Genomic DNA, 26,617 nt, shown 5'->3' with positions numbered 1-26,617 from the left:
ACTATTTTTAGCAATATTAGGATTATGTTCTTCTTGTATATATAATTTCTTGTTGGTTACATACTTGTGTGCTTGTGTATTTATGTTTATATTGAATTTAAACATGTAACTGTCTTGTTATTTGGTAGTTTTTGTTTAAATCTTAACTTGAAGATATGTTTTTCATCTCTTATTATTTTAGTTAAGAGTGTTAGGAATTAATGTGTGATTTATTCTCCTTTATAGGCGAAGAGAAAGGCATGCTAAGACAATAGATATAGCTCAAGAAGAAGTTCTAACTTGCTTGGGAATTCATCTTTATGAAAGATTGCATCGAATCTGGCAAAAATTACGGGCAGAAGAACAGACATGGCAGATGCTTTTCTATCTTGGTGTTGATGCTTTACGCAAAAGCTTTGAGGTAAGAACAGTAGACTGCCAGGTGTGCCTTCCTATAATCCCAGCAACTCGTGAGGCTGAGACAGGAAAACTGCAAATTTAAAATCAGCCTCAGGGGCTGAGGTTGTGGCTCAGCGGTAGAGTGCTCACCTCGCATGTGGGAGGCCCTGGGTTCGATCCTCAGTACCACATAAAAATAAATAAGTATATTGTGTCCAACTACAACTAAAAAATAAATATTAAAAAAAAAAAAGCCCAGCCTCAGCAATCTAATGCAGCCCTAAGCAACTTAGTGAGACCCTGTTGCTAAATAAAATATTAAAAAGGCCTGGGATGTGGCTCAGTGGTTAAGAGCTCTGGGTTCAATCCCTTGTACCAAAAAATAAAATAAAGGAATAGTAGGCTGCTTCCATGTCCAAGAGTGCTCAGTCAAGTTACTGGATTGAATCTTAATTAATTAATTGAATCTTAATTAATCTTAATCTTAAGCCACTTGTGCCTCAGAGCTTTGATCCACTTCTGAAGTTTCTTGGCTTTGAATAGAGAGGGGCCCTAGGGAACTGCAATTTAGAAATTTGTAGATTTTTCTTTATTTTTTTAATCCAGTTATATCACCAGCCTTGGTTTTTGGACTTTCTTAGAGTTAGAAACTAAAGTGGCTGATTAAAAAGATGCTACTATGAAAAATAACTAATGAAAAGTTAAGAACAACAAATAGTAAGCAACAAAATTAGAAACCTTTAATGAGTTCCAGTTTGTCTGATGTCCAGTTGTTTAAAATAAATGGGATATGCATGCCATGATGCAACTTTTAGGGACTGAAGGTATAGTTCATATAGTTCACTGGTGGACTGTTTGCCTGGCATGCACAAGGCCCTGGGTTTGATCTCCAGTACCACACACAAAATAAATATTTTTGGAAGCATACTGAAGGCTTTTTATAATGCTACTCTTGAATTTAGTACTTGTGTTTGGTAATGTTTTTTTTCATACACCATACGTATTTGGCTAGCAAATATTTTGTATATGCCAAAGCATAGTTGTAGCGTTTTAACTGGCTCACTAGTTCCTTTTGAGAATGGATGGAAACATTTCCACAAGCCCATGAACTTTGAAGCACCCTGTTCTGGAGAGTTTGAGATTCATACTAATTTTCGTGGAACAGATTTTTAGTTCTTTTTCTCTCTGTATGTTTTGTGTCTTAAGAGATTAGATCATCTAATTAGGTTAAATACTCTTTTCTTTGTGTAAAGAAATGAACTATTATTCATTCTACATCATTGAAATTCTGAAATTTAAAAGTAAGAGATTGCTGGTTTGGAATAGGAGTTTATGTTAAGTATAACTTCCCAAGAGGAATTAGTCGTACATTGACTTTCTGAATGGTTTTTTAAGACTGTCATTATTTAAAATATTAAAACAAGGCCAAGGCCCTGGGTTTGATCCCTACCACTACAAAAGGGAAAAACAGTGGTACTAAAGTTTAAAATTCTTTATGGAAACTGGTAAAATTGCAGCATATTATTTGTATGTGTGTGATATTGAAATTTAACAAATGGGAATTCCCATGGAAAAATGAAGTTATGATCAATATTTACTCTCAAATTATTTTTATAATAGATGACTGTGGAAAAAGTACAGGGTATTAGCCGCTTGGAACAACTCTGTGAGGAATTTTCAGAAGAGGAACGAGTAAGAGAACTCAAGCAAGAAAAGAAACGCCAAAAACGGAAGAATAGACGAAAAAATAAGTGTGTATGTGATATTCCTACTCCTTTACAAACAGCAGATGAAAAGGAAGTAAGCCCAGAGAAGGTAGTATTCTTTAGTACCAACTCAAATGTTTATAGATATTGCTTTGGATAGAAGTATTATTTTTTGCTAGATTTGGGCAATTTTTAAATTTTTTAATACTGGGCATTGAATCCAGGAGCATTTTACCATTGACTATGTCCCCAGTCCTTTGTATTTTTTATTTTGAGACAGGGTGTTGATAAATTGCTGAGGCTGGCTTCGAACTTCTGATCCTCCTGCCTCAGCCTCCCAACTCACAGGGATTACAGATATACGCCACCACCCCTGGCTAGATTTGGACATTTTTTACTGTGCTTTTCCAGATGTGAGCTCCTGCAGATGGTGTGTTGGCTTTTTCTGTGTAAGCCAAATTATTAATGTGTTGCATTTGTTTTATACAATGTTGAATAGTTATCTCTTTACCTGACTTTACTGTGCTGTTAGATCAAAGTCAAAATGTGGAATGTTAGCTCTGTGTATGATCTATAGCAGTTCTCAATTTTTTGGTGACAGGATCCTTTTATAGTCTTAAAAATTAAGGTACTCAAAGAGCTTTTTAAAAAATACTTACTTTTAAGTTATTTATTAATTTAAAAACCATAATCCTTGCTAGGGTAGTAGCACTTGCCTCTAATCCCAGTGACTAGGGAGACTGAGGCAGGAGGGCCACAAGTTTGAGGCCAGCCTGGGCAACTTATTAAGTCATTGTCTATAATTAAATTAAAAATTTGAAAAAGGTGCTGGGAATGTAGCCCGGTGGTAGAGAACCCCTGGGTTCAATCCCTAGTACAACAAAAAACCATAAGCCCATTATATGTTAATCAATTGACTTTTTTTTATAGCTATTTGGGGGAAAAAAAGAATATTCTTATATTTTTGCAAATATCTTCAAATATCTTTAATCCAGATATCTTTTAAAGGATCAGTTAAGTTGTTTTATCTGCCTCTGCATTCACTTGGGTTGTGTTGTTAGCCTGGTTGGAAGCATGTGAATCAAGTCTGGTCTCACACAGACATATGTATATGATAGGAAATAGGAGGATTATTTTACTATAGTTTTTTCATATAGTTGAATATATTCTTTGATACTTCAACTCAAGAAGTATTCGTTTCTGAAAGATTAGTTGTAATGTGGATTGGACATATAAATGCCCTTTAAAACATTCTTTTATTTTTTTGTGTGGTTCTAGGAATTGAAACTTGTGCATGCTCAGCAAGTCCTTTACTACTGAGTTACATCCCCAGCCTTCATAATCTGTTAAATTAAAATCTTTTGGACTATGTTACACTTTGGTTTTTTTTGTTGTTTTTTTTTGTTTGTTTGTTTGTTTTTGTTTTTGTTTTAAAGAGGGAGAGAGAGAAAGAGAGAGAGAGAATTTTAATATTTATTTTTTAGTTTACAGCGCAGACACAACATCTTTGTTTGTATGTGGTTCTGAGGATCGAACCTGGGCCGCACGCATGCCAGGCGAGCACGCTACCGCTTGAGCCACATCCCCAGCCCTATGTTACACTTTGAATAGGTCTTTTACTTATGCATGTAATGTGCATTGGAATTCATTTGAAAGATACTGGTTCACTGAGTTATACAGATCATCTAGATACTGACATTTTATTACATAATGTTGGATAATCACATATATTAAAAATCATTACTTACCTCATTAGATAAGTGTTTAAGTAGTAGAGCTGTGTGGGGTACACATCTGTAGCCTTAGCTGCTTGGAGGCTGAATTGAGATCATGGGAGCCCACAAATTTGAGACCATCCTAGGAAACATGCTAAGACCCCATCTCAAAAGAGAAAAATAGACCTGTAATCCCAGTGGCTCAGGAGGCTGAGACAGGAGGATTTCGAGTTCAAAGCCAGCCTCGGCAAAAGCAAGGTGCTAAGCAACTCAGATTCTAAATAAAATACAAAGTAGGGCTGAGTCTCAGTGGTCGAGTGCTCCTGAGTTCAATCCCCGGTACTACTCCCCACACCCCGCCCCCCTCACACACACACAAAGAGAAATCTTTGTATGAGGAAGCTTCAAGTTTACAACACTATATGCAGATTTTAAAATTTCTGACAATTATTTCAAAGGCTAAAATTTATCATTGACAATAATAGACCCTCCATTGTTTTCCTTGAAGTAACAGACTTCATTCATTTTCAAGGAAATACCTGCTAAATATCCAAGTCTGAATAACCATAGTTCTCTCGGTCATTCTTTCAAGTGAAACTGAGATTCCAGGAAAGAAGCAACTAGTTTAGCTTGCAGCTCAGTTGCACAAATATCTTTCCTTGAGATAGCCATTGTACTTTGATATGCAACATAAGTGCTTTAAGCATACTTTCCATCTGTCATGTAGAGTGTATAAAAGACCTCTGTTCATAGTTGATAACTAATAAAATGAATATTTTTACTGCTTCATCAAAGACATTCATAAGGTGGTATAGTGGCACATGCCTGTAACCCCAGCTACTCAGAAGGTTGATGCATGAGGATTAAAAATTCAAGGCCTGTCTTAGCAACTTAGTGTGATCCTGTCTCAGAATTTAAAAAATGACTTTGGGATTTAGCTTAGTGGTTGGGTCCTTGCCTAGCATGTGGTAGGTCCTGGGCTCAGTCCCCAGTGTTGGGGGGGGGGGAACAACCATAAATGAAACATCTTTTATTTATTTTTGCTGCAAGTGCATGACAAGTGAAGAATATGATGACTTTTAGTGTACTTTTTAGTACACCACTGCTTTGGTGTACTGACACCAAAAGTATAAGTGTTATTATATCAGTATAAGTGTTAATACAGTGAAAATGCAAATATTATCTAAGTATTAATAATAAAAATAGTTTTGACCTAGGGAACCGCCCTCAGGTCAGTAGACCACATTTTGAGATAGTTGCTATCCTAAATTTGCTTGGTACTATTAACTCTAAACTTATTCTCTGATAGTTTACTGTCTTGAAGTGGCTTGATTATTTTTCATGAGAATATTTTCAATTGGTAACTTTGTAACTCCTAATTAGTAAAAGAAATTGAAATGTAGCCATTATGGAGATTAATCTTTTTACCATCTCTTAATGTTCATACTTAAAGGAAGCAGACTTCATAGAAAATAGCTGCAAAGCCTGTGGCAGCACTGAAGATGGTAATAGTTGTGTAGAAGTAATTGTTACCAACGAAAATACATCATGTACCTGTCCTAGCAGTGGCAATCTTTTGGGGTCCCCTAAAATAAAAAAAGGTAAGTAAATAATTTATTTTTAAAATTTAACTCTTGCTGGGCATAGTGGCACATGTCTGTAATCCTGGTGACTCATGAGGCTGAAGCAGGAGGATCGAAAATTCAAGGCCAGCCTAGGCAATTTACTGAGGCCCTAAACAACTCAGTGAGATCCTGTCTCAAAATAAAATACAAAAAAAAGGGGGGGGGCTAGGGGTGTGGCTCAATGGCTGAGTGCCCCTTGATTCAATCCTGGTAGTGCCCCCTTCTCCCCCCACCAGCCCCCCCCCATGAAAAAAATCTACTGAGTTTGTTCTTTCTTTTAAATATAAGAGTTTGCTGGATGTGGTGGTGCACATGCTTGTACTCCCAGCTACTTGGGAGGCTGAGGCAGGAGGATCACAAGTTTAAGAACAGCCTGGGCAACTTAGCAAGACCTATTTCAAAATAAAAATAAAAAGGACTAGGGATGTAGCTCAGTGTAGAGCACTCCTGGGTTCAACCCCTAATATCACCAAAAAATATTTTTAAATGTAAGAATTTTTTAAAAGAAATCTTTTTAAATTATAGGTGGACACAGTACCTTTATTTTTTTGTGTGTGGTGCTGAGGATGGAACCCAGTGCCTTACATGTGCTAGGCTAGCTTCCTACCACTGAGCTACAACCCCGACCCTAAATATAAGAACTTTTTAGAGATTTTGGAATCCAGAATTTAAAAATTGTTTTATAGCCATGTATAGCGGTGCATGCCTATAATCCCAGGTGCTCAGGAGGCTGAGGTAGGAGGATTGCAAGTTCGAGGCTAGCCTCAGCAGCTTAGAGAGGCCCTAAGCAACTTAATAAGACCTGTCTCAAAATTTAAAACAACAAGAAAAAAATTGCTTTATATTCTTGCTGAAAGCATATACTTTAGTCAGATGCTTAATATTTCTTTTCTCTTTGTTCTTTAATTTGTTCTTGTTTGACAGAAGCACAAAGCTGTAAATCCCTCATCACATTTTCATTTATTCACTCATTTTCAATAAACCACCAATTTTGAAGATCTTCTGTGTCTCCCAGTTGGTTCTTTCCTTGTCCTAATATAAATCCTGGTACATTAATTTTAACTCTCATTTTTTTCTCAGGCATATCTCCACACTGTAATGGTAGTGATTGTGGATATTCATCTAGCATGGAGGGGAGTGAAACAGGTTCCCGAGAGGGTTCAGATGTTGCCTGCACTGAAGGCATTTGTAATCATGATGAACACGGTAGGTTCAGATTAATCTTCCCAGTTATTTCTACATGGCTGACTTAAGAACATAAATAAGAATGATTATTGATTTTTGCAGGTGATGACTCCTGTGTTCATCACTGTGAAGACAAAGAAGATGATGGTGATAGTTGCGTTGAATGTTGGGCAAATTCCGAAGAGAACAACACAAAAGGAAAAAATAAAAAGAAGAAAAAGAAAAGCAAGTTGTTGAAATGTGATGAACATGTAAGTGTCATAAATTGCAATTTAAACCTTTGCTGTTGAACGATCTATTTTCCTTGAAATGAATGTACACCTTAGCTGCTAGGATTTGTTTTGTTTTTGTTGCTTTTAAAAATTTTTAATTTTTTTTTAGTTATATATGACAGTAGAATGTATTTTGACATGTTATACATATATGGAGTATAACTTCCCATTCTTGTGGTTGTACATGATATGGAGTTTCACTGGTGGTGTTTTCGTATATGTCTGATTCATTTTACTTTTTCCTATTTCCCTTCCCTTTATTCCTTTTTGTCTAATCCAAAGAACTTCTGTTCTTCTCTACTTCCCTCCTTATTGTATGTTAGCATCCATATTATCAGAGAGAACATTCAGCCTTTGGTTTTGGGGATTGGCTTATTTCACTTAGCATGATAATCTTCAATTCCTTCCATTTACTGGCAAATGCCATAATTTCATTTTTCTTTATGGCTGAGTATAGAGTTGTATGTTTTTTTTAAAGAATGAGTATTTCATGCACTTCCATTGGTTGCTCATCTTGTGGTTGTCTGTGTGTGTATAAAAGGGTATGGGCCAAGCGGGGGATGAGGGTATTTGTCCACAAGTCTACAAATTATAAATCTAGTTCATTCTCTTCATAATACTTTTTTTTATTAGCTATGTAGTCTTGAGAAATTTGTTTAGTTTTTTCCAATTTGTAAAATTGGGTAATAGTTTCTATCTATTTTCTATCATTCTAGGGTCTATGAAGAGGAAATGAGATTATATGGCAGATTAGCATAGCATCTAAGATATGTTATATTTAGTAATTGGCAGCTGTTGCTGTTACTGAGTTTTCCTTCTAAAGATTTAACACCAGGACTGGGGTTGTAGCTCAGCAGTAGAGTGCTTGTCTAGCACATGCAAGGCCCTGGGTTCGATTTTTTGAGTTGTAGGTGGACATAATATCTTTCTTTCTTTTTTTTTTTTTTTGTTAATGTGGTTCTGAGGATCGAACCCAGTGCCTCACGTGTGCTAGGCAAGTACTCTACCACTGAGCCACAACCCTAGCCTCTATTCTCTGCCTTTTTACTTGGGAAATCTTTTGTTGTGGTTTCAGATCCAAAAGCTCGGAAGCTGTATTACAGATCCAGGTAATCGAGAGACCTCAGGAAATACCGTGCACACAGTGTTTCACCGCGACAAGACCAAAGATGCACATCCTGAAAGCTGTTGCAGTGCTGAAAAGGGTGGGCAGCCACTGCCTTGGTTTGAGCATAGGAAAAATGTACCACAGTTTGCAGAACCCACAGAAATGTTGTTTGGTCCTGATTCCGGAAAAGGTGCCAAGAGCTTAGTTGAACTCCTTGTAAGTAGTACATTATGCCTTATTGTGGATAAATATTTATATAATAGTATTTCAGAGTTTCAGGTGGGGCATAGAGACACACTTTTTAAAAAATGTAGGGTAATATTCCATTATTTTGTGACTATTTCTCCCATTGGTGTTTTACATAACTGCTGTAGAGCACACTTTCTTCTTCATCTCAAAGTTAGAAGAGACTACTTGGGAGAACGGGATAAAGGTAGCATTTAATCCAGGAACTGCCTCCGTAAAGAGCTCTATAAGCAAATTCCACCTGAGTGGTAATTTTTAGTAGCTACCCTTCTAGATCAGAAAAGAAAATATAGAATCTGAACTAGAGCTTGCATTCTAGTTTACTTCCTTTAGGTGTCATGTGATATAAAAGCAGAACTGAGCTTGGAAAACTCTTTATAATTGACATCAACTCCTGAGACTTTAATTATACCAGATCCATAAGTGATGGGGGTGGAGGCAGTGAAAGGGTCCCACATGCATGGCAATTTTGGTTCAGATTTGCTTAACTAGTTGTTGCAACCATCTGTAATTAATCATTTTTTTTTCAAAGGTAGACCCTATGGTGATACTCTGGACTCAGAGGCATCTAGGATAAATTGTAGATTTGGGGTTTCAAACCAAATAGAATTTAGATTTTATTCTAAATAGATAGATTTTATTCTCACTTATTACTTTCTAAGACAGAAGGATATGATGCTTATTCCGTAAACACTCCGACTAAAGACTTAGTGTGACTGAACTGAAACTAAAAAGCTTTAATTTTTAGCTGTCCTTCTAGTCTGTCAGCATTTTGCATTCTTAAAGTCATCATCTTAACTACTGCTTTAATTTGCAGGATGAGTCTGAATGTACTTCAGATGAGGAAATCTTTATCTCACAAGACGAAATACAGTCATTTATGGCTAATAATCAGTCTTTCTACAGCAATAGAGAACAATACCGACAGCATCTGAAGGAGAAATTTAACAAATACTGCCGCTTAAATGACCACAAGAGGCCCATTTGTAGTGGCTGGTTGACAACGGCTGGAGCAAATTAAATAAATAAAATAGCTCTGTCTTTCAATGAAACACTCAAGATGACTACTGCGCCTTCTCTTTCAAAAAAACTTAATTTAGTGACTTATGGCAAAATTTTATCTTAAATCAATGTGATTCTTTCTTGTTTTGGGAGACGGTGGAGGTAACTTCATTAGTTTGTTCTTTCTTCAGGCTTGTGTCCTTAGTTTTGTGGCTGCGCAGGCCTGCCATATGATTTAAGCCATCTCTTTTCATTAAATGTTTCTCTTCCTGTGAGACTTACTAAAGCAACTTAGTGGCAAAAAGTAATGTTGTACTTATACTTCTGTACAGAAATGACAATGAGCTGAATATATGGTTTTACAAAGTAGACATCCACTTGCAAAATGTTTGGATGTAATGTTAAAGCGCGATGTGCAAAATTTAAAATAAAGAATATTTATTAATACGCATAGTAGAATTTGGTGTACATGTTTCTACTTAATGTGTGGCAGTACTTTAGTATTTGCTGCCTGTACTTGGTACTTGGCCAGTGTTTATGTAAGGATGAAATGCATATGAGGATAGAGATATATGGATTGTTGAAGACAAAATTTTCCCTTGATCAGAGTTGGCAATTGAGAAAAGCAGTTTCTAGTCTTTTGCTCTGAAAGAATAAATTTGCTGCAATACCTTTAAATACTGGCTAGCATCTTACTTTTTCATAAAACTTTGTTATTATTTAAAATCCCCTAAGTGGTAACAGAAAACACCTCTTAGATTCAGAGGTTCTTACTGACCCAAAAGTAAGAAAACAACACTTGACAGAATTTCAGTTAAGGCTTATATAATAATTACTCAACATGTGTGACTGGGATCAGAAGGCTGCACTTGGCTCTGAGGCCTATCCCCTCTCCACCACCATTATAATCAGGTGTCCTTTTGAGATCTCTAAAAGCAATGGCTGGTTTTGCTTTGATATTTGTCCTTGGAGCAAAACACAGGATAGGCAAATGAATGTTCCTTGAATTAAAATTCAAAGATCTTTTTTCTTTATCTCTTTCTGTTGCAGTGCTGGGGATCATCTTGGGGCCTTGTGCATGCTTGGCAATCCACTGAGCAACATCCTGGGCCCCAGAGACCCTTTTTCTTTGGAAGGATATAAAGAATGCAGAAATGAGGCAGTTTTCAGAACTTTGGTGGAATACCCTGAGTGAGCAGATAGCAAAGTGAGCTCTACTCTATTCATATACTTATCTTTAAAATAATGGATAAACGCATGGGCACAGTGGTGCATGCCTGTAATCCCAGTGACTCAGGAGGCTGAGGCAGGGGTATCCAGGTTTGAGGCCACCCTCAGCAATTTAGTGAGACCTTCTCTGAAGAAAAAAAAGGAAAAAAAAAAAAAAAGGACTGGAGATGTGGCTCAGCAATAATGCACTTGAATTCAATCCCCAGTACCACCAACCCTGCCACCCCCCAAAAAAGGAGACATGGGAAACTGGTGTGTGCACCTGTAACCCCAGCCACTTTGGAAGGCTGAGCAACATAGGGACACCCTGGTTAAAAACTGCATTTACTGGGGCTGGGGTTGTGGCTCAGTGGAAGAGCGCTTGCCTGGCACATGTGAGGCACTGGGTTCTTTCAATACTCAGCACCACATAAACATAAATAACGTGTCCATATACAAACTAAAAAAAAAAAATTTTAAAGCATTTACTAACTGGTGATGTAGCTCTGGTGGAATGCTTCCATAGCATGCATGAAGTCCTAGGTTTGATAATCTTCAGCACTGCGGCCCCCCCCCCCCAAAAAAAAAAAAGATTTTTAAATGAGGATATTGGATGCAAATGTATGTAGCCCAGTGGTCCAGGGCATGCATGAGGCCCTGGCTTTGAGTAGTGTGTGTACTATCTCAGAGTGGTTGTGCAGATTAGTTAATACATTTAAAGTGCTTTAAAAATTTGCCACAGTAAGCATTCAGTACAGTTGTTATCTCTTGCTGTAATCTGTGGTATGCATCTTGATATCTGCTACAATGTGGGGAAGGCAGTTCCAGGACAGTTGGAGACATAGGGCCACTTGGGAGCAAAATCCCCCAAGTGGCCCTTGCCGTTATTTCAATTTTTAATCATTTAATCATTTAGTTCTCCCTGGCTATAAAGCCAAGGTATCGGGTAGGAGGGGACACTTGACCTTTCCGGGACTCTATCGTCTCCATCAGTCATAGACTGTTGGGAAGGGTGCTGGAGTCACCTCAAGCGCTCTTATAACCTCATTTTGGCTTTCCCAGGGTCAGGAACAGGGAAAGAAGACTGAACAAGAGGCCATGTATGTATGTGTCCTCTGGTCTAGAGAAATTCCCCGTTGGGCTTAAGTTTTCCAGACGCAAGGGGGTAAAGCTCACCCTGGAAGCAGGACCCTCCCGCACCCACCCGAACCCACCCGCACCGCGGAACGTACAGTTTCCGGGAGCCGCGGAGGGGGCGGGACAGGAAGGGCGGGGCGACCAGGCCTCGGCCGACCTCCGGCAGGATGTGGCCGGGAGCTGAGGACTGGAGGGCGGAGTCCTGGCCCGAGGCCGGCCCGCTTGGGGGTGGGTCGAAGTGCGGCACCGACGCCCGCAGCTTGGCCGCGGCTACCGCCGCAATAACGGAAGAGCGGCAGAGCCTTGGCGACGCGGGACTAAGCTCAGAGATTCTAGTGCCCTGTTCGCCGAGCGAGGTGGGCGGGAAGCTAGGGATTATGGCCAGAGCCGGCATGGAGCGGTGGCGCGGCCGGCTGGCCCTGGTGACCGGAGCCTCTGGGGGCATCGGCGCAGCGGTAGCCCGGGCCTTGGTCCAGCAGGGATTGAAGGTGGTGGGTTGTGCCCGCACCGTGGGCAACATTGAGGTAAGGCCCGCCGGAGAGCGAAGACTCTGGAGGACATCGTTTCCGCGGGGTAGGACTCCGGGTTGGTGAGGAGGAGTAGCCGGAGCCTGGTATGACCCTATCCTCACTTGCCTGAAATCCCGGGACCTTTTGCAACAGGCTTGGGAGCAGGAGTTGCCTGGTAGAAGAGGTCTCTCAGATCCCTAATGGGAGGCTTCTACCTTCTAAGTCCGGTCTTTAAAGGAGCCAGTTACTCCTAACAACCCCCTGCTCCATTGTACCGAGTCTGAGCCACCCGTGGCATTCTCTTCTTCTATCCCCTCCTGGGCACCCTCCGGCCCAGAATATTGGCCTGAGGGAAGGGGAAGCCTGAGGTCCGGGGCTAGGTAGGCAGGCCTAAGAATAGCAAGCTTTCTAACCTTAGTGGCTGGTTGGCTTCTGGTCTCCAGACCTCACCCTTCACACCAGGCAAAGTGCTGGCCAGAAGAAGAACAGGAGCTGGAGATTTTGAAAGTTTGATCTAGGACTGAGGAGAATTAGGGTGGGGTCTCTTCTGAAGAACGCCCTACCTCCCCCAAGTCTGAAGGTTAACCCATGCCCCACAGGCAAGAGGGATGAATGCAATATTTACTGGTACACTTTTCTCCAGTTAAGTTCCCCAGGTGGGACTGAGTAGATGAAACAGGGTGTCAAACATGTAAACTCTGAGGGGATAAAACAATGTGGATCCAGCAGAACTTCTGGTTTTTCTCTTAACATGGGATTGGAAGCCCCCAGAGTTATGAGTGACAAGGGCTCAGAAAGGAAATGAACTTGACTATTTTGGGGCAGGGAGGAAGGAGAGGAGAAATTTCCATTATAGGTTATCTGGATTTGCCCTGGCAAGACCACTCTCAAGGCGTGGACTAGTGCTTAGTTGTAGGACACTATCTCCACCATCGCTCAAAGTCTCCAGGTAGAGAAAAGATCAGGAGGCCTTGGGTGGGGACAGAGGGAGAAGGTATACAGGAAGGAAGGTTCCCTCCCCTGCTGCTGATCAAAGGTACTTTTTATAACCTCCCAGATAATCCTAAGGTCACCTGGCTCCATCATGGCCCCACTCTGCCTCTCCCTTTTTTTTCTTAGAATAAGCTCAGGGCCCAGCCCTACCTTTGGAACCTAGAGGATCAGATCAGGGATTGAACAGAATCCCCTAATTCTGAAGCCACTCTTGCTTTCTTATATACCCCAAGCTAGCCAGGAAAGGGGAACCCTGAATCCCAAGAGGATCCCCAGGTTGGTCATGTACCTCCAAGAATGACTATCATGACTGGAGAATGCTCCTGCTGTGAGGGGTTTCAGTTTGGTTTTGAGAGTAGGTGAAGGAGGCGCAGTGAGAAGACAGCAATAGAGAAATCAGTTCTTAGCCCCTGAAAAAAGGGGGATGTTGTGTGCTGGGGCAGGTTGGCTTCCTTTGGTCCTCTACTGATCAGGAGCTAGAGGTTTTGAATGTTTGACCCAGGACTGAGGTTTGGGGTTGGTGTGGAAACTTTTCTAAAGAGGATCCCCAAATTCCAGGCTTTCTTACCCATAGTCTGCTTTTATTGATTGGTTAATTCATGGATATCAGAGCAGACTTTGGGTTCTGGCTTTCTTCAAAGAGAAACTCTATTTCCTGAGGTGGTTCTGAGCAGTAAAATCAGGCAGAGAGGGTGTTTGAGTCCCAGAAGACTCACAGAAAGAGCAGAAATGAATTTCTCCAGTCATCTGATTCAACCCTTTATTCCTAGTTTGGTTTGGGAGGAGGAAGGGGCTCCAGGCTAAGACAGCTGGCCAAGCTGGCCTTCCTCTAGGTACCCACTACCCCCACCACATGTCACCTTCACAAATCTCAAATGCCTTCTAGGCCATGTAGCCCGTTTTCTTCTTTCTTCTGAATACCAGCTTCCTCACAGCTGTCTTTCACTGGCTTTGCTTTCTCAGGTATTTCCTCTGGAGTTGCGTAGAGGGTGCCCTGTGTCACCTGCCAACTACCACCTGCCACCTACTTGCCTCATAATCTCCAGGGAAACTTGGGGGTAGAGGGAGGTGTACTAGGGGTTAGAGGAATAAATAATCTGTCTTGACATCCTGACCCCTTCTGGAGGTAGAGGGAAAGAGGAGCTGGGCAGCTGGGCTTCAATGGAAGGTGTAGGTGTGAGAACACACCTTTGAATTTTGCCAAACTGACTGCAAGGGAGGGTAATGGTTCGGAGATGAGACTTTCTGGGAGGGATCGATTGATATCAGTGGGGAGGAGAGAACTGACACCTTGGAGTAGCCAGCTCAGTGACTTGTGGAAGAAGCATGAAGTAGGGCAAAAGGTGCATCCTACTTTCAGGCAGAGGAGGTATTCTTGTGAAGAGGCTGAAAAGAGGACTCCCCACCCCATTCCTAGGATCCCTGCCATGCTTCTTCCTCCTTAGAATTGAAAACTTGAGTTTATACATGAGGTTCCTTCTTCTGATGATCCACTCAACTTTCCCCCTCCCTCACTCAGGGAGTGCCCTCATCCCCTGGACTTTGACCAAGGAGGACAAGCTTTGGGGGATGGGCAGCCCATCTATGTGGCCAAAAGGTGGCTGCCAAAGGACAGAGTCCTATGAGTGGTGACAAGGAGGGAGGTACAACTCCAGGTGGGGAGGTATGGGAATGTGCAGCTCACCCCAGTGAGACCCCTGTTGGGTTTCATAGGAGCTGGCTGCTGAATGTAAGAGTGCAGGCTACCCCGGGACTTTGATCCCCTACAGATGTGACCTGTCAAATGAGGAGGACATCCTCTCCATGTTCTCAGCTGTGCGCTCTCAGCATGGTGGTGTGGACATCTGCATCAACAATGCTGGCCTGGCCCGGCCTGACACCCTGCTCTCAGGCAGCACCAGCGGTTGGAAGAACATGTTCAACGTAAGGGGTCCAGGCCTGGGGTCTGGGTAGGGAGGAGAGCCAGAGCCAGGGGCCTATGAGCTGGAGGGCTTTTGGGGATAGGATATCTATTTAGTAAGAGTGATGTTATGGGATGACATTAGAATATGACAGTGTTTGGAGAAGTTGAAAGCAATGTCTAAACAGGATGCTTCTTTCCCCCACAATCCTTTCCACGTCTGGTATCAATAGGTTTAGTATCTAGTAGATGCTTGGATCTGGAAATGAAGGAATGAACAATAAAAATGAAGCCCTGTTCTCAGAGTCTTCCGGGAGATCATGGTCATGGCTCTTACCTACAGCAAGTGGGTCTCTAAACCTTGACCTCAACTTGCCCATCTGTTAAAGAAGGGACTTATTAAGTCCCAAAGGTCCCTTTCAACTTGAAGATTGCCTAAGTTTACTAGGATCATCCTAGAAAGCATCTTCTCTCTCCCACCCCAAAACCCAAAGACCTGGGAGATTTCCTCACATGGTCCCAGGGAATCCATTTTTCCTTTTCCATCTAAACCACAATCCCACACTTATAAGAAGGGCAGAAACAAGGCTGCTTTTCCTGCTTCCAGCTCCTGCTGCTGCCCTAAGCACCGAGGTGGGTCCACACTAAAGGTGGTCTGTCCTGATTTTTGACTCAGACACCTGATAAAGAAATCTGTCAGCTGTTCCCTTTCTGTGCAAGAGGGGAGGTGTGAGGAATTGCTGAAAACTCTGCTTGTCCTGGGGGTGAAGCTAAAGGGTGGAGTCAGGCAGGCGCTCTACAGCAGACACTGCTTTAGACCTCTGCTCCATGAAAGTCGGGACTTGGGGTCACCTCTGCCATAGAGAGCAGGAGTGGCAGTGACCCCACCCTCTGAAGAGTCTCTGCACCTGGGCTCTGGGATGGGACCCAGGTTAAAGACAGGTATAAAAGGCGAGCCTCTCCTTGACACTCGTGGTCTCAAGGGAGGAAGATGGCTGTGGATGGCAGGAAAGGCTGGGGTGCCTTCTTGGAGAAAGAGATTTTAAAGACATTTTAGGAAGGTTTTCAGTTGGTTGGGGAAGGAGCAGGGACAGGGACACTGTCCCTGAGAAGGTTGGCTATTTGGGGAAAGAAAAGGAAATGATTATTAAGGCAGGGTCTTTCTCGTACAGCAGGGATAACCAAAATGGTCTCCCAGGTCTGGATGGGTTTGAGGGATTTACATTTGCGAGTGGTGAGGCCAACCAAGAGGAGCTACCTCTGCCATCGTCTGGTGGGGGGCAGCTTTTAGTGGAGGGGAACCTATGGAGAAGACAGGGTGCCCTTGGCCTGCTACTGGCCTCTGGTTCAGTCACCTGCTTTGTCAGGCCCAAGCTGGAGATACCCCACTGCCCTCCCTGGCTTACAGGTAAACGTGCTGGCTCTCAGCATCTGCACACGGGAAGCCTACCAGTCCATGAAGGAGCGGAATGTGGATGACGGGCACATCATTAACATCAACAGGTGAGGGCTGGTGGCCTACACGGAAAACTCAAGTCATCACTTGCCCTCCAGGGTGGGTGATCTGCTGCTGCTCACTTGACCTCTTTGGACTTCAGTTTCCTTGGTGGGAAAATATCCAGAAGGTACAATTCCAATGAGAGAAACTGCTAGTCCCTGCTTGGCCAGAATGGGCAATCTAGCTCCTTCCCTCTGCAGCCAAACCCCGGAACTCTCCTGGGACTGCACACATCCTGTCTTTAGGTCCTAGGATGAATATCCTATACAGGTGGCACAGAGAAAAACTACATAGGCTCAACCTTTGGGGAAACCCCATGATGACATGGCCTATTCCTGCTTCTGGAGATATTCCAGGATTCATCCAAGCATGGTGGCACACACCTGTAATCCCAGAGGCTCCGGAGGCTGAGGCAGGAGGATTGCAAGTTCAAAGCCAGCCTCAGCAACGGCAAGATGCTAAGCAACTCAGTGAGACCTTGTCTCTAAATAAAATACAAAGAAGGGCTGGGGATATGGCTCAGTGGCCAAGTGCCCCTGGGTTCAATCCCTAGTACCCCCTGCCAAAAAAAAAGTTAGATTCAGTGGGCTGTAGGGGTGACCACAGAATTCCACTTTAGATGTTTTCCCATTGGCCTCTGGGTATGGGGTTGACCAGGATGGCAGAGGGCATTCACTGCCTGTTTCTGTGGAGTTTCACTCCTCTTTCTCCTTCCCTCTTTCCACCCAGCATGTCTGGTCACCGAGTCCCACCCAACTCTGCGACCCATTTCTATAGTGCAACCAAATACACCGTCACTGCGCTGACTGAGGGATTGAGGCAAGAGCTTCGGGAGGCCCAGACCCACATTCGAGCCACGGTGAGGCTGTGGCCTAGGCTTGGTGGGGATGAGGTGGGCAGAGGCCCTCCTGTCACATGCTGCCCAGAAGCTCATGGTCAGGGTGGGTGTTTTGAGTCTGTGGGAGTGGACTGGGTACAGAACCCCTGGGCTCTGTTGCTCCTTGCATGGCCTTGCTCAGCTCTTGAGATTCCTCATTTCACCAGTGACCAGATTTAGACTGAAGACGTAGAGGGCTGATTTGAGGAGAACATGGTTGAGTGAAACTAGGGGAAAGCCAGGGATTGTGGGAAACCAGGTACACAATGGCTGGATGCCACAACTCTAGGCTTTTTCCTTGAAGGCTACATTATCTTGGGCAAGTCACTGGATCTCTCCAAGCTTCAGTCTTATTTGTAAAATGTGGAGTTTCACTCCTCTTTCTCCTTCCCTCTTTCCACCTAATGTTTAGGAGCCTTTAAGAAATGCCATTTTGTCAGTCATTTAGCTGAGATATAGGAAGGGCTCTGTTCATGGTAGGGAACATGTGATCTTTGACGGTGGCACCTTTGGAGGGAGGGTGTGTTTGCTGGACACTGGGCTGCCATCACCATGGAAGTTGGGGCCCTGTGACCTCCATCCTTTCCTCCCAACCTCCCCAAGGCTTTGAAAAGCTCACCCCCTGATTAGGCCCTTCTGTTGGCCCAGTGCATTTCTCCAGGTGTGGTGGAGACCCAGTTTGCCTTCAGACTCCATGACAAGGACCCTGAAAAAGCAGCTGCTACCTATGAAGTCATGAAGGTGGGCTTCCCTCTGGGTCTGGTAAAGGCACCCAATCCCCAAGTTAAGACAGGGAACCCTGGCCTCAGTCTCCACCCTTCAGTCCAGTTTGTCACCCCTCCTGGAGGGTTGGGGTGGGAACGTGGACACTGGAGAGGACCTCAGTGGTGGGAAAGAACTTGGGTCCGTTCTCTCCTTGTCTCAACCTTTCCCCTGGTACTCTCAGTGTCTCAAACCTGAGGATGTGGCTGAGGCTGTCATCTATGTCCTCAGCAGCCCCCCACATGTCCAGGTGAGTTTGGCTTTGACTGTCCACCCCCTGGAAGAGCCCAACCATCCCCACAGGAGGGGAGCAGGGAGGCTTTAAGGGGTGGGGAGTGTCCTGGCTGCCTCAAGCCTTGTGCCTTCCACAGATTGGAGACATCCAGATGAGGCCCACAGAGCAGGTGGTCTAGTGTCCTGTGGGAGCTCTTCCTTCCCTCCCTACTCCTGATGGCTTGGCTCCTGCCTCTGGATTTTAGGTGTTGATTTCTGAACCCCTGGATCCTACTTTCTGTCTCTACCCCAAGGGCTAGAAATTTTGTTTGAAGTTTTAATATCTTGTCAAATCATTTCCACTGCAAATGTGAAAAATGGGCTGAGGAGAGAAGGTGGGGGCCCTCATTGCTTTTCCTGTTAACACGCTGTGAGTTTCCTCCTTGGTCTCCTTCACCTTTGCTCTCCTCAGGCTTCCCTTTGAACTGGCAAAGGGGATATGGCCAAAAGGGGAGCTCCCCATCTTCTTGCATCCCAACCTCTGTCCTTCAAGGTTGGAGTGGCAGAGAGAGGCCCTCACCTTACATTTGAATGGTTACCCAGGGCTCCAGCTTTCCTTCTCTCCCTGCCCCACTGCTTCCCCTTCCCTTCCCGTTCCCTTCCCCTTTCCAGCTCTCCAGCCCAATCTAGGTTTCTGTGCTTCGAGTGGGACCATCCCTCCACTCTGACTATAGGAGCAGAATCCCAGGGCCTGGCTCCCAGTAGATTTCACTGTGATAATTAAAGAAGAAAAATCACAACCAACCTGAGCTTCAGGAATGTCTTTCAATTCTTCCTTCTCTGTGATCCAAATGGTTTGTGTCTCAGAATTTCTTTCACATGGGTGGATGTGGGGCATCACTTCTGGACTGTAGATTACCTTAGGGAGCAGGAGAAGTTTGGGTTGGGTTTTAAAAATGGAGAGGAGTTTGCTAAAGACAAAAAGAAGACAAACAGGGTGTGCAGTGCTGTGTGAATAGCACGCTAAAAACTAAGAACAGGACGGATGTAGTGGGATCTCAGCAAGTCCAGAGACTGAGGCAGAAGATGGCAAATTGGTGGCCAGCCTCAGCAATTTTGCAAGGCCCAGAGCAACTCAATGAGACCCCTGTCTCAAAAAATAAAAGGGGCTGAGGATGTGGCTCAGTGGTAAAGCTCCCCTGGGTTCAATCCCTGGTATCAAAAAACAGTGTAGGAGCAAGATGGGACTGAATGAATATATGGAAGGTTGAGGCAGGAGGAGATGAGTTCGAGGCTAGCCGGGGCAACACGGCAAGACTAAAATAAATGAGAAGGGAAAAAAAAGACCCTGTGTGTGTGCGCGTGCGTGCGTGCGTGCTTGTGTGTGTGTGTGAGAGAGAGAAGAGGTGTGTCCTGGATCACTAGGTATCTGAGCTTTGAGCAAAGGAGTCCAGCCATTACCTGTAGGTCAAGGGCATCAGTTGGGCTAGTCATCAGGGACATGAGAGGCCGAGATATGACTTGGGAAGAGAATGAGCGGCCAAGGTTTGAGAAGTATGGTTGGGGTCCTATTAATTGGTGATGAGGTCTGACAAGGAGAAGCCTCTGGGAAAAGTCCCCAAATGGGAAGCGCCTGGATGTGGGGAGAGAGGCATCAAGACTGACTTGGTTGAACAGGAGGAAGGCCAACCCGTTCCGTGAATTCTCATTTGCTGGTGTGTGGCCTAACGCGCCGACCCCCCGCGCCGGCTCAGCCTCACTGCGGGTCCGCCAGCCCTCCGCTGTGGGTAGCGCTCTCGGCTCATCCAGCCCTGCAGAGAGCGCTGTGGGCACGTCCTGGCGATCCGGTATGCGCAGTGCGTCGCGGGGCAGGGGGTGGGGCTACCGGAACCCGGAAGCGCAGGACCCACGTGGAAACGGGGGGGGGGGAGAGTCCTCGAGCTGGTAGTGGGGTCTGTTCGTCCCTGAGAGCAGCCATTGGGTCCTCTTCACCTGCACGTGGCGGTGACTCCTCGCCAGGACGCAGCTGGGGGCTTCCGGGCACGGCCCGCACAATGGGGCTGCTCTCGACCCTCACGGTCGCTACCGGTTACTGCTCTGGTCGTCTGGTGGCCCGTCATTTCTCCCGTGGGGTGAGGCCTGGCGGGGAGGAGCTAAGCCGCCTGAGGCTGGATGACTTGGCGCCGACCCCGCGGCTAGAGCTGCTGTTTGGCTTGTCCCCGTGTCTCTTGGCTCTGCGAGCCGCCCGCCGCCGAGTGGCCCGGCTCCTGCTCCAAGCCGGCAGGGCTGGACTACAGGGAGAGCGGGCCGAGCTGCTCCGGGAAGCGGAGGCGCGGGACATCCCAGTTCTGCGGCCCAGGCGGCAGAAACTGGACGCCCTGTGCCGCCACCAGGTGCACCAGGGCGTCTGCATGGAGGTGAGCCCGCTGCGGCCCGGGGCTTGCAGGGAAGCCGAGGAAGTAAGCCCAGGCGACGACCACCAGCAACTGTGCCTCGTCCTTGAGGGGCTCCAGGATCCCCGGAATCTTGGTGCTGTCCTGCGCTCCGCTCACTTCCTCGGAGTGGACAAAGTCATTATTAGCCAGAGAAACAGGCACGGGCACTCCTTATTCCCCATGTACCCAACTTGGAGGTGCAGTCGAGTTCCTAAGCACCTTGGCCTTTGGGTGGTTCCTCCCCTTTGCCAGAACTTGCACCCCTAGCCCTTGGGAGCCCGGGGATGGGTGGGGCACCAGGTTTGAAATTGACCAACCTAATGCTGGGGCCGGGAATCTTTACAGCTGCCCGCTCACTCCAGTAGTCAGCAAGGCCAGTGCGGGGGCTATGGAGGTGATGGATGTGTTCTCTACTGACGACCTGGCAGGTTTTTTACAGGTAAATGGAGAGGGGGAAGGAAGGGGAAAGAAACAAATGAGCTTAGCTCAGCCAGCGTTTTTAAGCAGTGAATGGTGGAAGGAGAGAGAAGGGTGCGTGTGCGCATTGATTCCTATGGCCTTCCTAAATCCCATTGGGAAGGGAAGGGTCCTGGAGTTTTCAAAACCACAAAAGAAAAGTTCTGAAGTTAGGGGCTCTCTGGCATCATTCCCTTTGCTGCACTCCTGGGTTAGGGATGTGGCCCAGTGGTCGAGCACTTGCTTAGCAAGCACAAGGCCCCGGGTTCGATCTCCAGCACGCTTCCCCAGAAGTCCTCTTTCCTGCTTTAAGGGTACTTCAGTGTCTCATTGCTATGTAGGTCTTAAGCGATGCTTGTTGTTTAGCCCGGGGGAGCTGGGGAACAGGAGATTTGTGGTCCTTGAGTAGGGGCACAGCTTGAAAGGATCATTGAACAAGGGGACCTGTATGCCTTTGATTTCTAGGAAGGGGTAAACTTGAGGGAGGAACTTCTGTGGTCCCTCTATCCGTCCGTTTTCAGTAGTTCCCCCCTGCTGGCCACAAGAGGGCAGTATTGCACTGCATTTGGCAGCCCCTCTGACGGTCGTCCTGTGAGAAATTCCCTCTTGAAACAAAGTTGCACAATAAAAACACAATGCCAGCCACGTAGTAACTTCAGATTTTCTACTAGCCACGTTGAAAAGTGAAACAGGTGAAATTAATTTTAGTAACTTGCCCTATTATATCCAAAATATTATCATTTTAAATATTAATATTTTACATCTCATTTAACACTTTTCACATACAGCACAAATCTACCTGGAGTAGTCATATTTCCATTGCCTAGTAGTCACATGTGGCTCGTGGCTACTACATTGAACAGCACATCCCCAGAAGTGTTTTCTGACTATTCCTTCTTATAGGGAGCCCCCTTCAGAGGAACTCTGGCTAAGCCTAGTAGGAGATGAAGTTTCCCTTCCTCACTCCCAGCCTCTTAACAAGTAGCTCTTGAAAAAACACAAACACTCTGATTCCCTAAGCTCCATTCAGGACATCTGCCTCCTCCCACCAGCAGCTTGGCCCATAGGGCTGTCTTGCCTTCTGTCACCATGGAAGAACTGGAGGTGCCTCAAGCAAAGGCCATGCTGGGCCCCGGGCCTTCCTTCCCACTTAAAAGACACTGCTCCAGCAAGTTCTTTTTTCTCCATTTTCTCACTTTCATTCTCGTCACATTCACAGATGTTCTCATTCTCTCCTGACCTCAATCCCATGCTGAATTGAAGCCTTTGACAAGGTCACCGGTATCCTCCATGTTGCTATAGTCAAGGGTCTGTTTCAGTCCTTATCTGACATGAGCCATCTGCAACATCTGGCACAGATGACCACTCTTTCCTCCCTGTGATGTTCCTCCCCTTATTCACCTAGGCTTTTAAAATGTTCAGTGGTGCTGAGGACTGAACCTAGCGCTTCACCATGTGAGGCAGGTGCTGTACCATTGAGCCGTACCACCAAACCCACTCTCTATTTCATTTTCCTCCTACTCTCTGTTCTTTGTTTCTTTTTAATTTGTTATTAGTTGTCAATGGATCTTTATAATTTATTTACTTATGTATTTATACGTGGTACTGAGAATCAAACCCAGTGCCTCACACATGCCAGGTAAGTGCTTTACCATTGAGCTACAACCCCAGCCCCATCACTGTGTTCTTTCTTCCTTTTTTTTTTTTTTTTTTTGGTACTGGGGGTTGAACCCAGGGGTGATTACCCACTGAGCCACATCCCCAGCCCTTTTTTATATTTTATTAAAGACAGGGTCTCACTGGGTTGCTTAGGGCCTCTCTAAGTTGCTGAGGCTGGCTTTGACCTTTCTGTCCTTCTTCCTCAGCCTCCCCAGCTGCTGAGATTACAGGTGTGCACCACTGCATTTGGCTGCTGTGCTCTTTCTCGAAGTTGACTTTGGTGATTCCTTCTCAACTCCCTCGTGCCCAAACATTAAATTTTCCCAGATCTCAGTCCTTGGATCTCTTTTCTGAATATTCACTTTGTTGATCTCATCTTGTCTCATGGCTTTAAATACCATCTATATTCACATGCCTCCTAGATGTGTACCCTAGCCCAGCTCTCACCACTGAATTCCAGATTCACTCATCTACCTGTCTCTGAAGCTCTTTTTTTATTCCTGGCGGGCATTTCAAACAACATGTTCAAAGCTGAGCATCTTTCCTTCTGAAGCTTACCCAGTCCAACTGTGGCAACTCCATCCCTTTGGCTAGAGACCATGGTGCCATCCTTGACTTCCTGCTTTCATACCATGCCCCCATTCCACCTATGGCCAAATCCTTTTGGCTTTATCTTGGAGTTATTGCCAGTGAGAGTTTCACTGCTCAAACTCTCCATTGCTACCATAGTCCAGACCACGATTGTCTCTCTCTCTCTTTTTTGTACCAGGGATTGTACTCGGGCACTCAGCCATTGAGCCACATCCCCAATTCCATTTTGTATGTTATTTAGAGACAGGGTCTCACTGAGTTGCTTAGTGCCTCACTATAGCTGAGTCTGGCTTTGAACTCGTGATCCTCCTGCCTCAGCCTCCCAAGCCTCCACCACTGCCGGCTGCACCATTGTCTCTTGACTCGTTGCAGAAGCCTCACTGGTCTTCCGTCTGTTCTGACTCTCAGCATGGCAGGCAGAGTGATTCTGTTGAAATGTAAGTCAGACCATATTACTTTTCTATCCAAACCTTTCAAAGTCTTTGCATCTCAGAGTAAAAGCCCAAGTCCTTTCAGTGGCTTTCAAGGTCTTTCCTTACGTGACCCTTGTTCTGTGGCCTCCTTACTGTTCCTCACATGTGCAGGTAAGCAAGGCCTCTGGGCCTTTGCATTTGTAGAATGCTCGGAGCATTCTTCCCCCAGATGTCCACGTGGCGCCCCTCATCCTCTCCAGGTCTACACTCACGTGTCATTTCAACAAGGCCTTCCACAGGCCGGGATTCTGTTGTTTCTTTTGTTCACAGCCTCATTCTCGGTGCCTACAATAGCCTGAACAGATCGAGGTGTTTAATAACTTGACAGAAATGAATGTATCTTTAAGCATGTGGTGAAGACTGGGCTCCATTTCCCCAGGGCTCTGATGAAGATTTGTGAGCTAAAACATAGTGTTTTCTCTTTCAGGCCAAAGCCCGGCAAGGCTGGCTTGTGGCAGGCACCGTGGGCTGCCCGGGGCCTGAGGTTTCCCAGTCTTCCCAAACCCCCATCATGAGTTGCTTAGAGTTCCTCTGGGACCAGCCTACTCTCCTTGTGCTGGGTAGGTAGATGTCCCTGCTCTTCTTGCTCCGATGCATGTTTCCTGAGCACTTGGTGTCTAGCTGGGTTGCCTAACCCTCTGCCCTGTGCCCCGCAGGGAACGAGGGTTCCGGTCTGTCCCAGGAGGTGCAGGCCTCCTGTCGGCTCCTCCTTACCATTCTGCCAGGACGCCAGCTGCCTCCCGGACTCGAGTCCTTGAATGTGTCCGTGGCTGCAGGTGAGTCAGCTTCTTCCCTTTCCTGATGGCCTCTACCCACACAAGTGCTGCTTTTCTCCCATCCCATTTTCTGACTGGATTCTAAACAAGCTACCTGGTCCTTCCGTGTCAGTTGCTTCATGTGCAAAATGGGGAGAATACTTCCTTTAGGGATGAAGTGAGGGAGAGCCTGGCATGGGTCAAGGCTCCCTGTACATATTCCTTCTTCTCCTCAGTCTCTTTCCCTCGTCTGTCGGTGCAGGAATTCTTCTTCACTCCATTTGCAGCCAGAGGAAAGGTTTCCGTGCAGTGGAGAAGACAGAGAAGCCCCTCCAAGACCCACAAGAACCACCAGCTATGTCCAAAGGACTCTGAGTCACTCAGCACCCAGAATCGTCTTCAGAATCAGAAAAAGAGAGGCAAATGGGGACTTAGGGGGCTGTCCACGAAGTGCACGTGATGGTGCCGGGACAGTTGCACACACATCCCCAGGTCTGGCCTGCTGGCCCCTGTTCCTTGATGTCAGTCATTAACTGTATGGCTGGGGACTCTGCAGTAAAGACCGGAGGAGTTCAGTCTCCTATTTTGCTGTGGACCTTCAGTGAAGATGTAGTTTGGTGATTTCCAGGATGGGCTACGGCAGAAGTCGAGTGGAAGTTGAGGCTTCAGAGGGAATCAGGCAGCCCAGTCCAGGGGTCCGACTGCTCCTGACCAGGTGTTGCCTGTGGCAAATGCTGAGTGTGAGGATGTGGAGGGGGGCCGAGGTCTTCCTGTGGGATAGACAAAGTACAAATCAAGGACTGTCCCCGTGTGGGCCTTAAGTACATGTCTTCATCTTGTGGTGCCCAGGACCTTGGTCTGCACCTACCTACCTCACAGGGTTGTTGTGAGGAGCAAATAAAACATCATCTGCTATCATCCATTAGGCACTCCATGAATGGGCTGATCTGTCCCAATTCGTCCATTAGGTGGCAGCCTTGCTCTTTGCTCCACAGTTCTGGAAAGCTTTTGCAGCCACCTGGAGAGACTCAGTCCCATTAGAATCAAAAAATTAGCAGTGACACCCCCTCCCCCATACACATACACACCACTCATAGAAGCAACGCCCCTGCCCTGAGTGTGGGGTGGTGGGGACGGATTGCTATTTATTGTGCAAGCCGGACGGATTTGGTGTGCCTTCACCAAGGCCCCACAAGTGGTGCAGAAGTCACAGCCTAAGTAATGCAGAACACGCTTCTCAGCACCACATAAAAACAAACAACAGATAAATAATGGTTAGATTCTTTAAAAAGAAAGAAAGAAACAAGCCCAACACTGCTGCCAGAGTGCCCGTGCAGGGGTCTAGGCACATCCTGATCATCAGGCTTTCTAAACTGTCCTCCCCCCCCCCCCAGATGGGTCTAACCTGCAGCCATGGCTAAGGGCCACCAGAGCAGTGCCTCTCAACCTTGGCACTACTGCCACTTGGGACCAGATAATTACTTCTTTGCTGTGAGAACTGTCCCGAGCATTATAGGACGTTTAGCAACATTCCTGGCTTCTAGGCACTAGACACCAGTAGCACTGCCCTCCAGTAGCACTGCCCTCCTGTCCCCTGTTATGAAAACGGACCTGTTTCAACATCTCCAAGTCATCCCTGGTTGAGAACCACTGCACTGGAGCACGGGCTGGCAGAGCAGCAATCCCTAAGTTGTAATCCTGGTCACTGTGACTTGAGGCAAGTTCCCTACACACCTGAGCAATAGTCAACTCCTCCATGATGGGAATAATACTACTTGCTGGATTCCTGAGGGGATATGGAGAGCAACAGGAATTCAGTATCTCATACGTAGTAGATGCTCGATAAATAGTTCCATCTTTTTCTTCTGGACTCCCATCTGCTGTGGATTTAGCTTGCAATTGTGAGGGCATTG

General features: G+C 45.6%; 3 protein-coding genes across 10 annotated transcripts in view; all 3 read left to right on the top strand.

The window, feature by feature from the left end:
• Window positions 1-9,888, top strand: part of Ggnbp2 (gametogenetin binding protein 2) — a 35,853-nt gene extending 25,965 nt beyond the window's left edge. For 2 of the 7 annotated variants that reach the window (XM_026398016.2, XM_026398015.2), the window contains exons 9-15: window positions 226-400; window positions 1,999-2,193; window positions 5,253-5,400; window positions 6,505-6,630; window positions 6,712-6,860; window positions 7,957-8,205; window positions 9,053-9,887. In XM_026398016.2, the coding sequence (XP_026253801.1) occupies window positions 226-400; window positions 1,999-2,193; window positions 5,253-5,400; window positions 6,505-6,630; window positions 6,712-6,860; window positions 7,957-8,205; window positions 9,053-9,256 (1,246 nt within the window). In that variant the 3' untranslated portion in view covers window positions 9,257-9,887. Of the gene's footprint in view, window positions 1-225; window positions 401-1,998; window positions 2,194-5,252; window positions 5,401-6,504; window positions 6,631-6,711; window positions 6,861-7,956; window positions 8,206-9,052 lie in introns of all 7 variants that reach the window. The other 5 variants (XM_026398021.2, XM_026398017.2, XM_026398020.2 and 2 more) reach the window with 4 other exon arrangements.
• Window positions 9,889-11,763: 1,875 nt separating this feature from the next.
• On the top strand, window positions 11,764-19,139 carry Dhrs11 (dehydrogenase/reductase 11). 2 transcript variants are annotated; one of them, XM_026398054.2, is made up of 7 exons: window positions 11,765-12,107; window positions 14,799-15,008; window positions 16,394-16,488; window positions 17,213-17,342; window positions 18,009-18,101; window positions 18,307-18,372; window positions 18,494-19,139. In XM_026398054.2, the coding sequence occupies exons 1-7, from the start codon at window positions 11,961-11,963 to the stop codon at window positions 18,533-18,535; spliced, it is 783 nt and encodes a 260-aa protein (XP_026253839.1). In that variant the 5' UTR covers window positions 11,765-11,960; the 3' UTR covers window positions 18,536-19,139. The 2 variants fall into 2 exon arrangements, with proteins under 2 accessions (XP_026253840.1, XP_026253839.1); XM_026398055.2 differs by lacking the exon at window positions 18,307-18,372 and having other exon boundaries at window positions 11,764-12,107.
• A 1,109-nt stretch (window positions 19,140-20,248) lies between these two features.
• Window positions 20,249-25,624, top strand: Mrm1 (mitochondrial rRNA methyltransferase 1). Its single transcript, XM_026398012.2, has 5 exons — window positions 20,249-20,928; window positions 21,116-21,209; window positions 24,377-24,509; window positions 24,606-24,725; window positions 24,967-25,624. The coding sequence occupies exons 1-5, from the start codon at window positions 20,390-20,392 to the stop codon at window positions 25,077-25,079; spliced, it is 999 nt and encodes a 332-aa protein (XP_026253797.1). The 5' UTR covers window positions 20,249-20,389; the 3' UTR covers window positions 25,080-25,624.
• Window positions 25,625-26,617: the final 993 nt, after the last annotated feature.

This window comes from Urocitellus parryii, chromosome 7 (genome assembly GCF_045843805.1).
Source record: "Urocitellus parryii isolate mUroPar1 chromosome 7, mUroPar1.hap1, whole genome shotgun sequence".
In the NCBI taxonomy this organism is placed as follows: Eukaryota; Metazoa; Chordata; class Mammalia; order Rodentia; family Sciuridae; genus Urocitellus; species Urocitellus parryii.
This window is presented reverse-complemented; position numbering and strand designations above follow the sequence as displayed.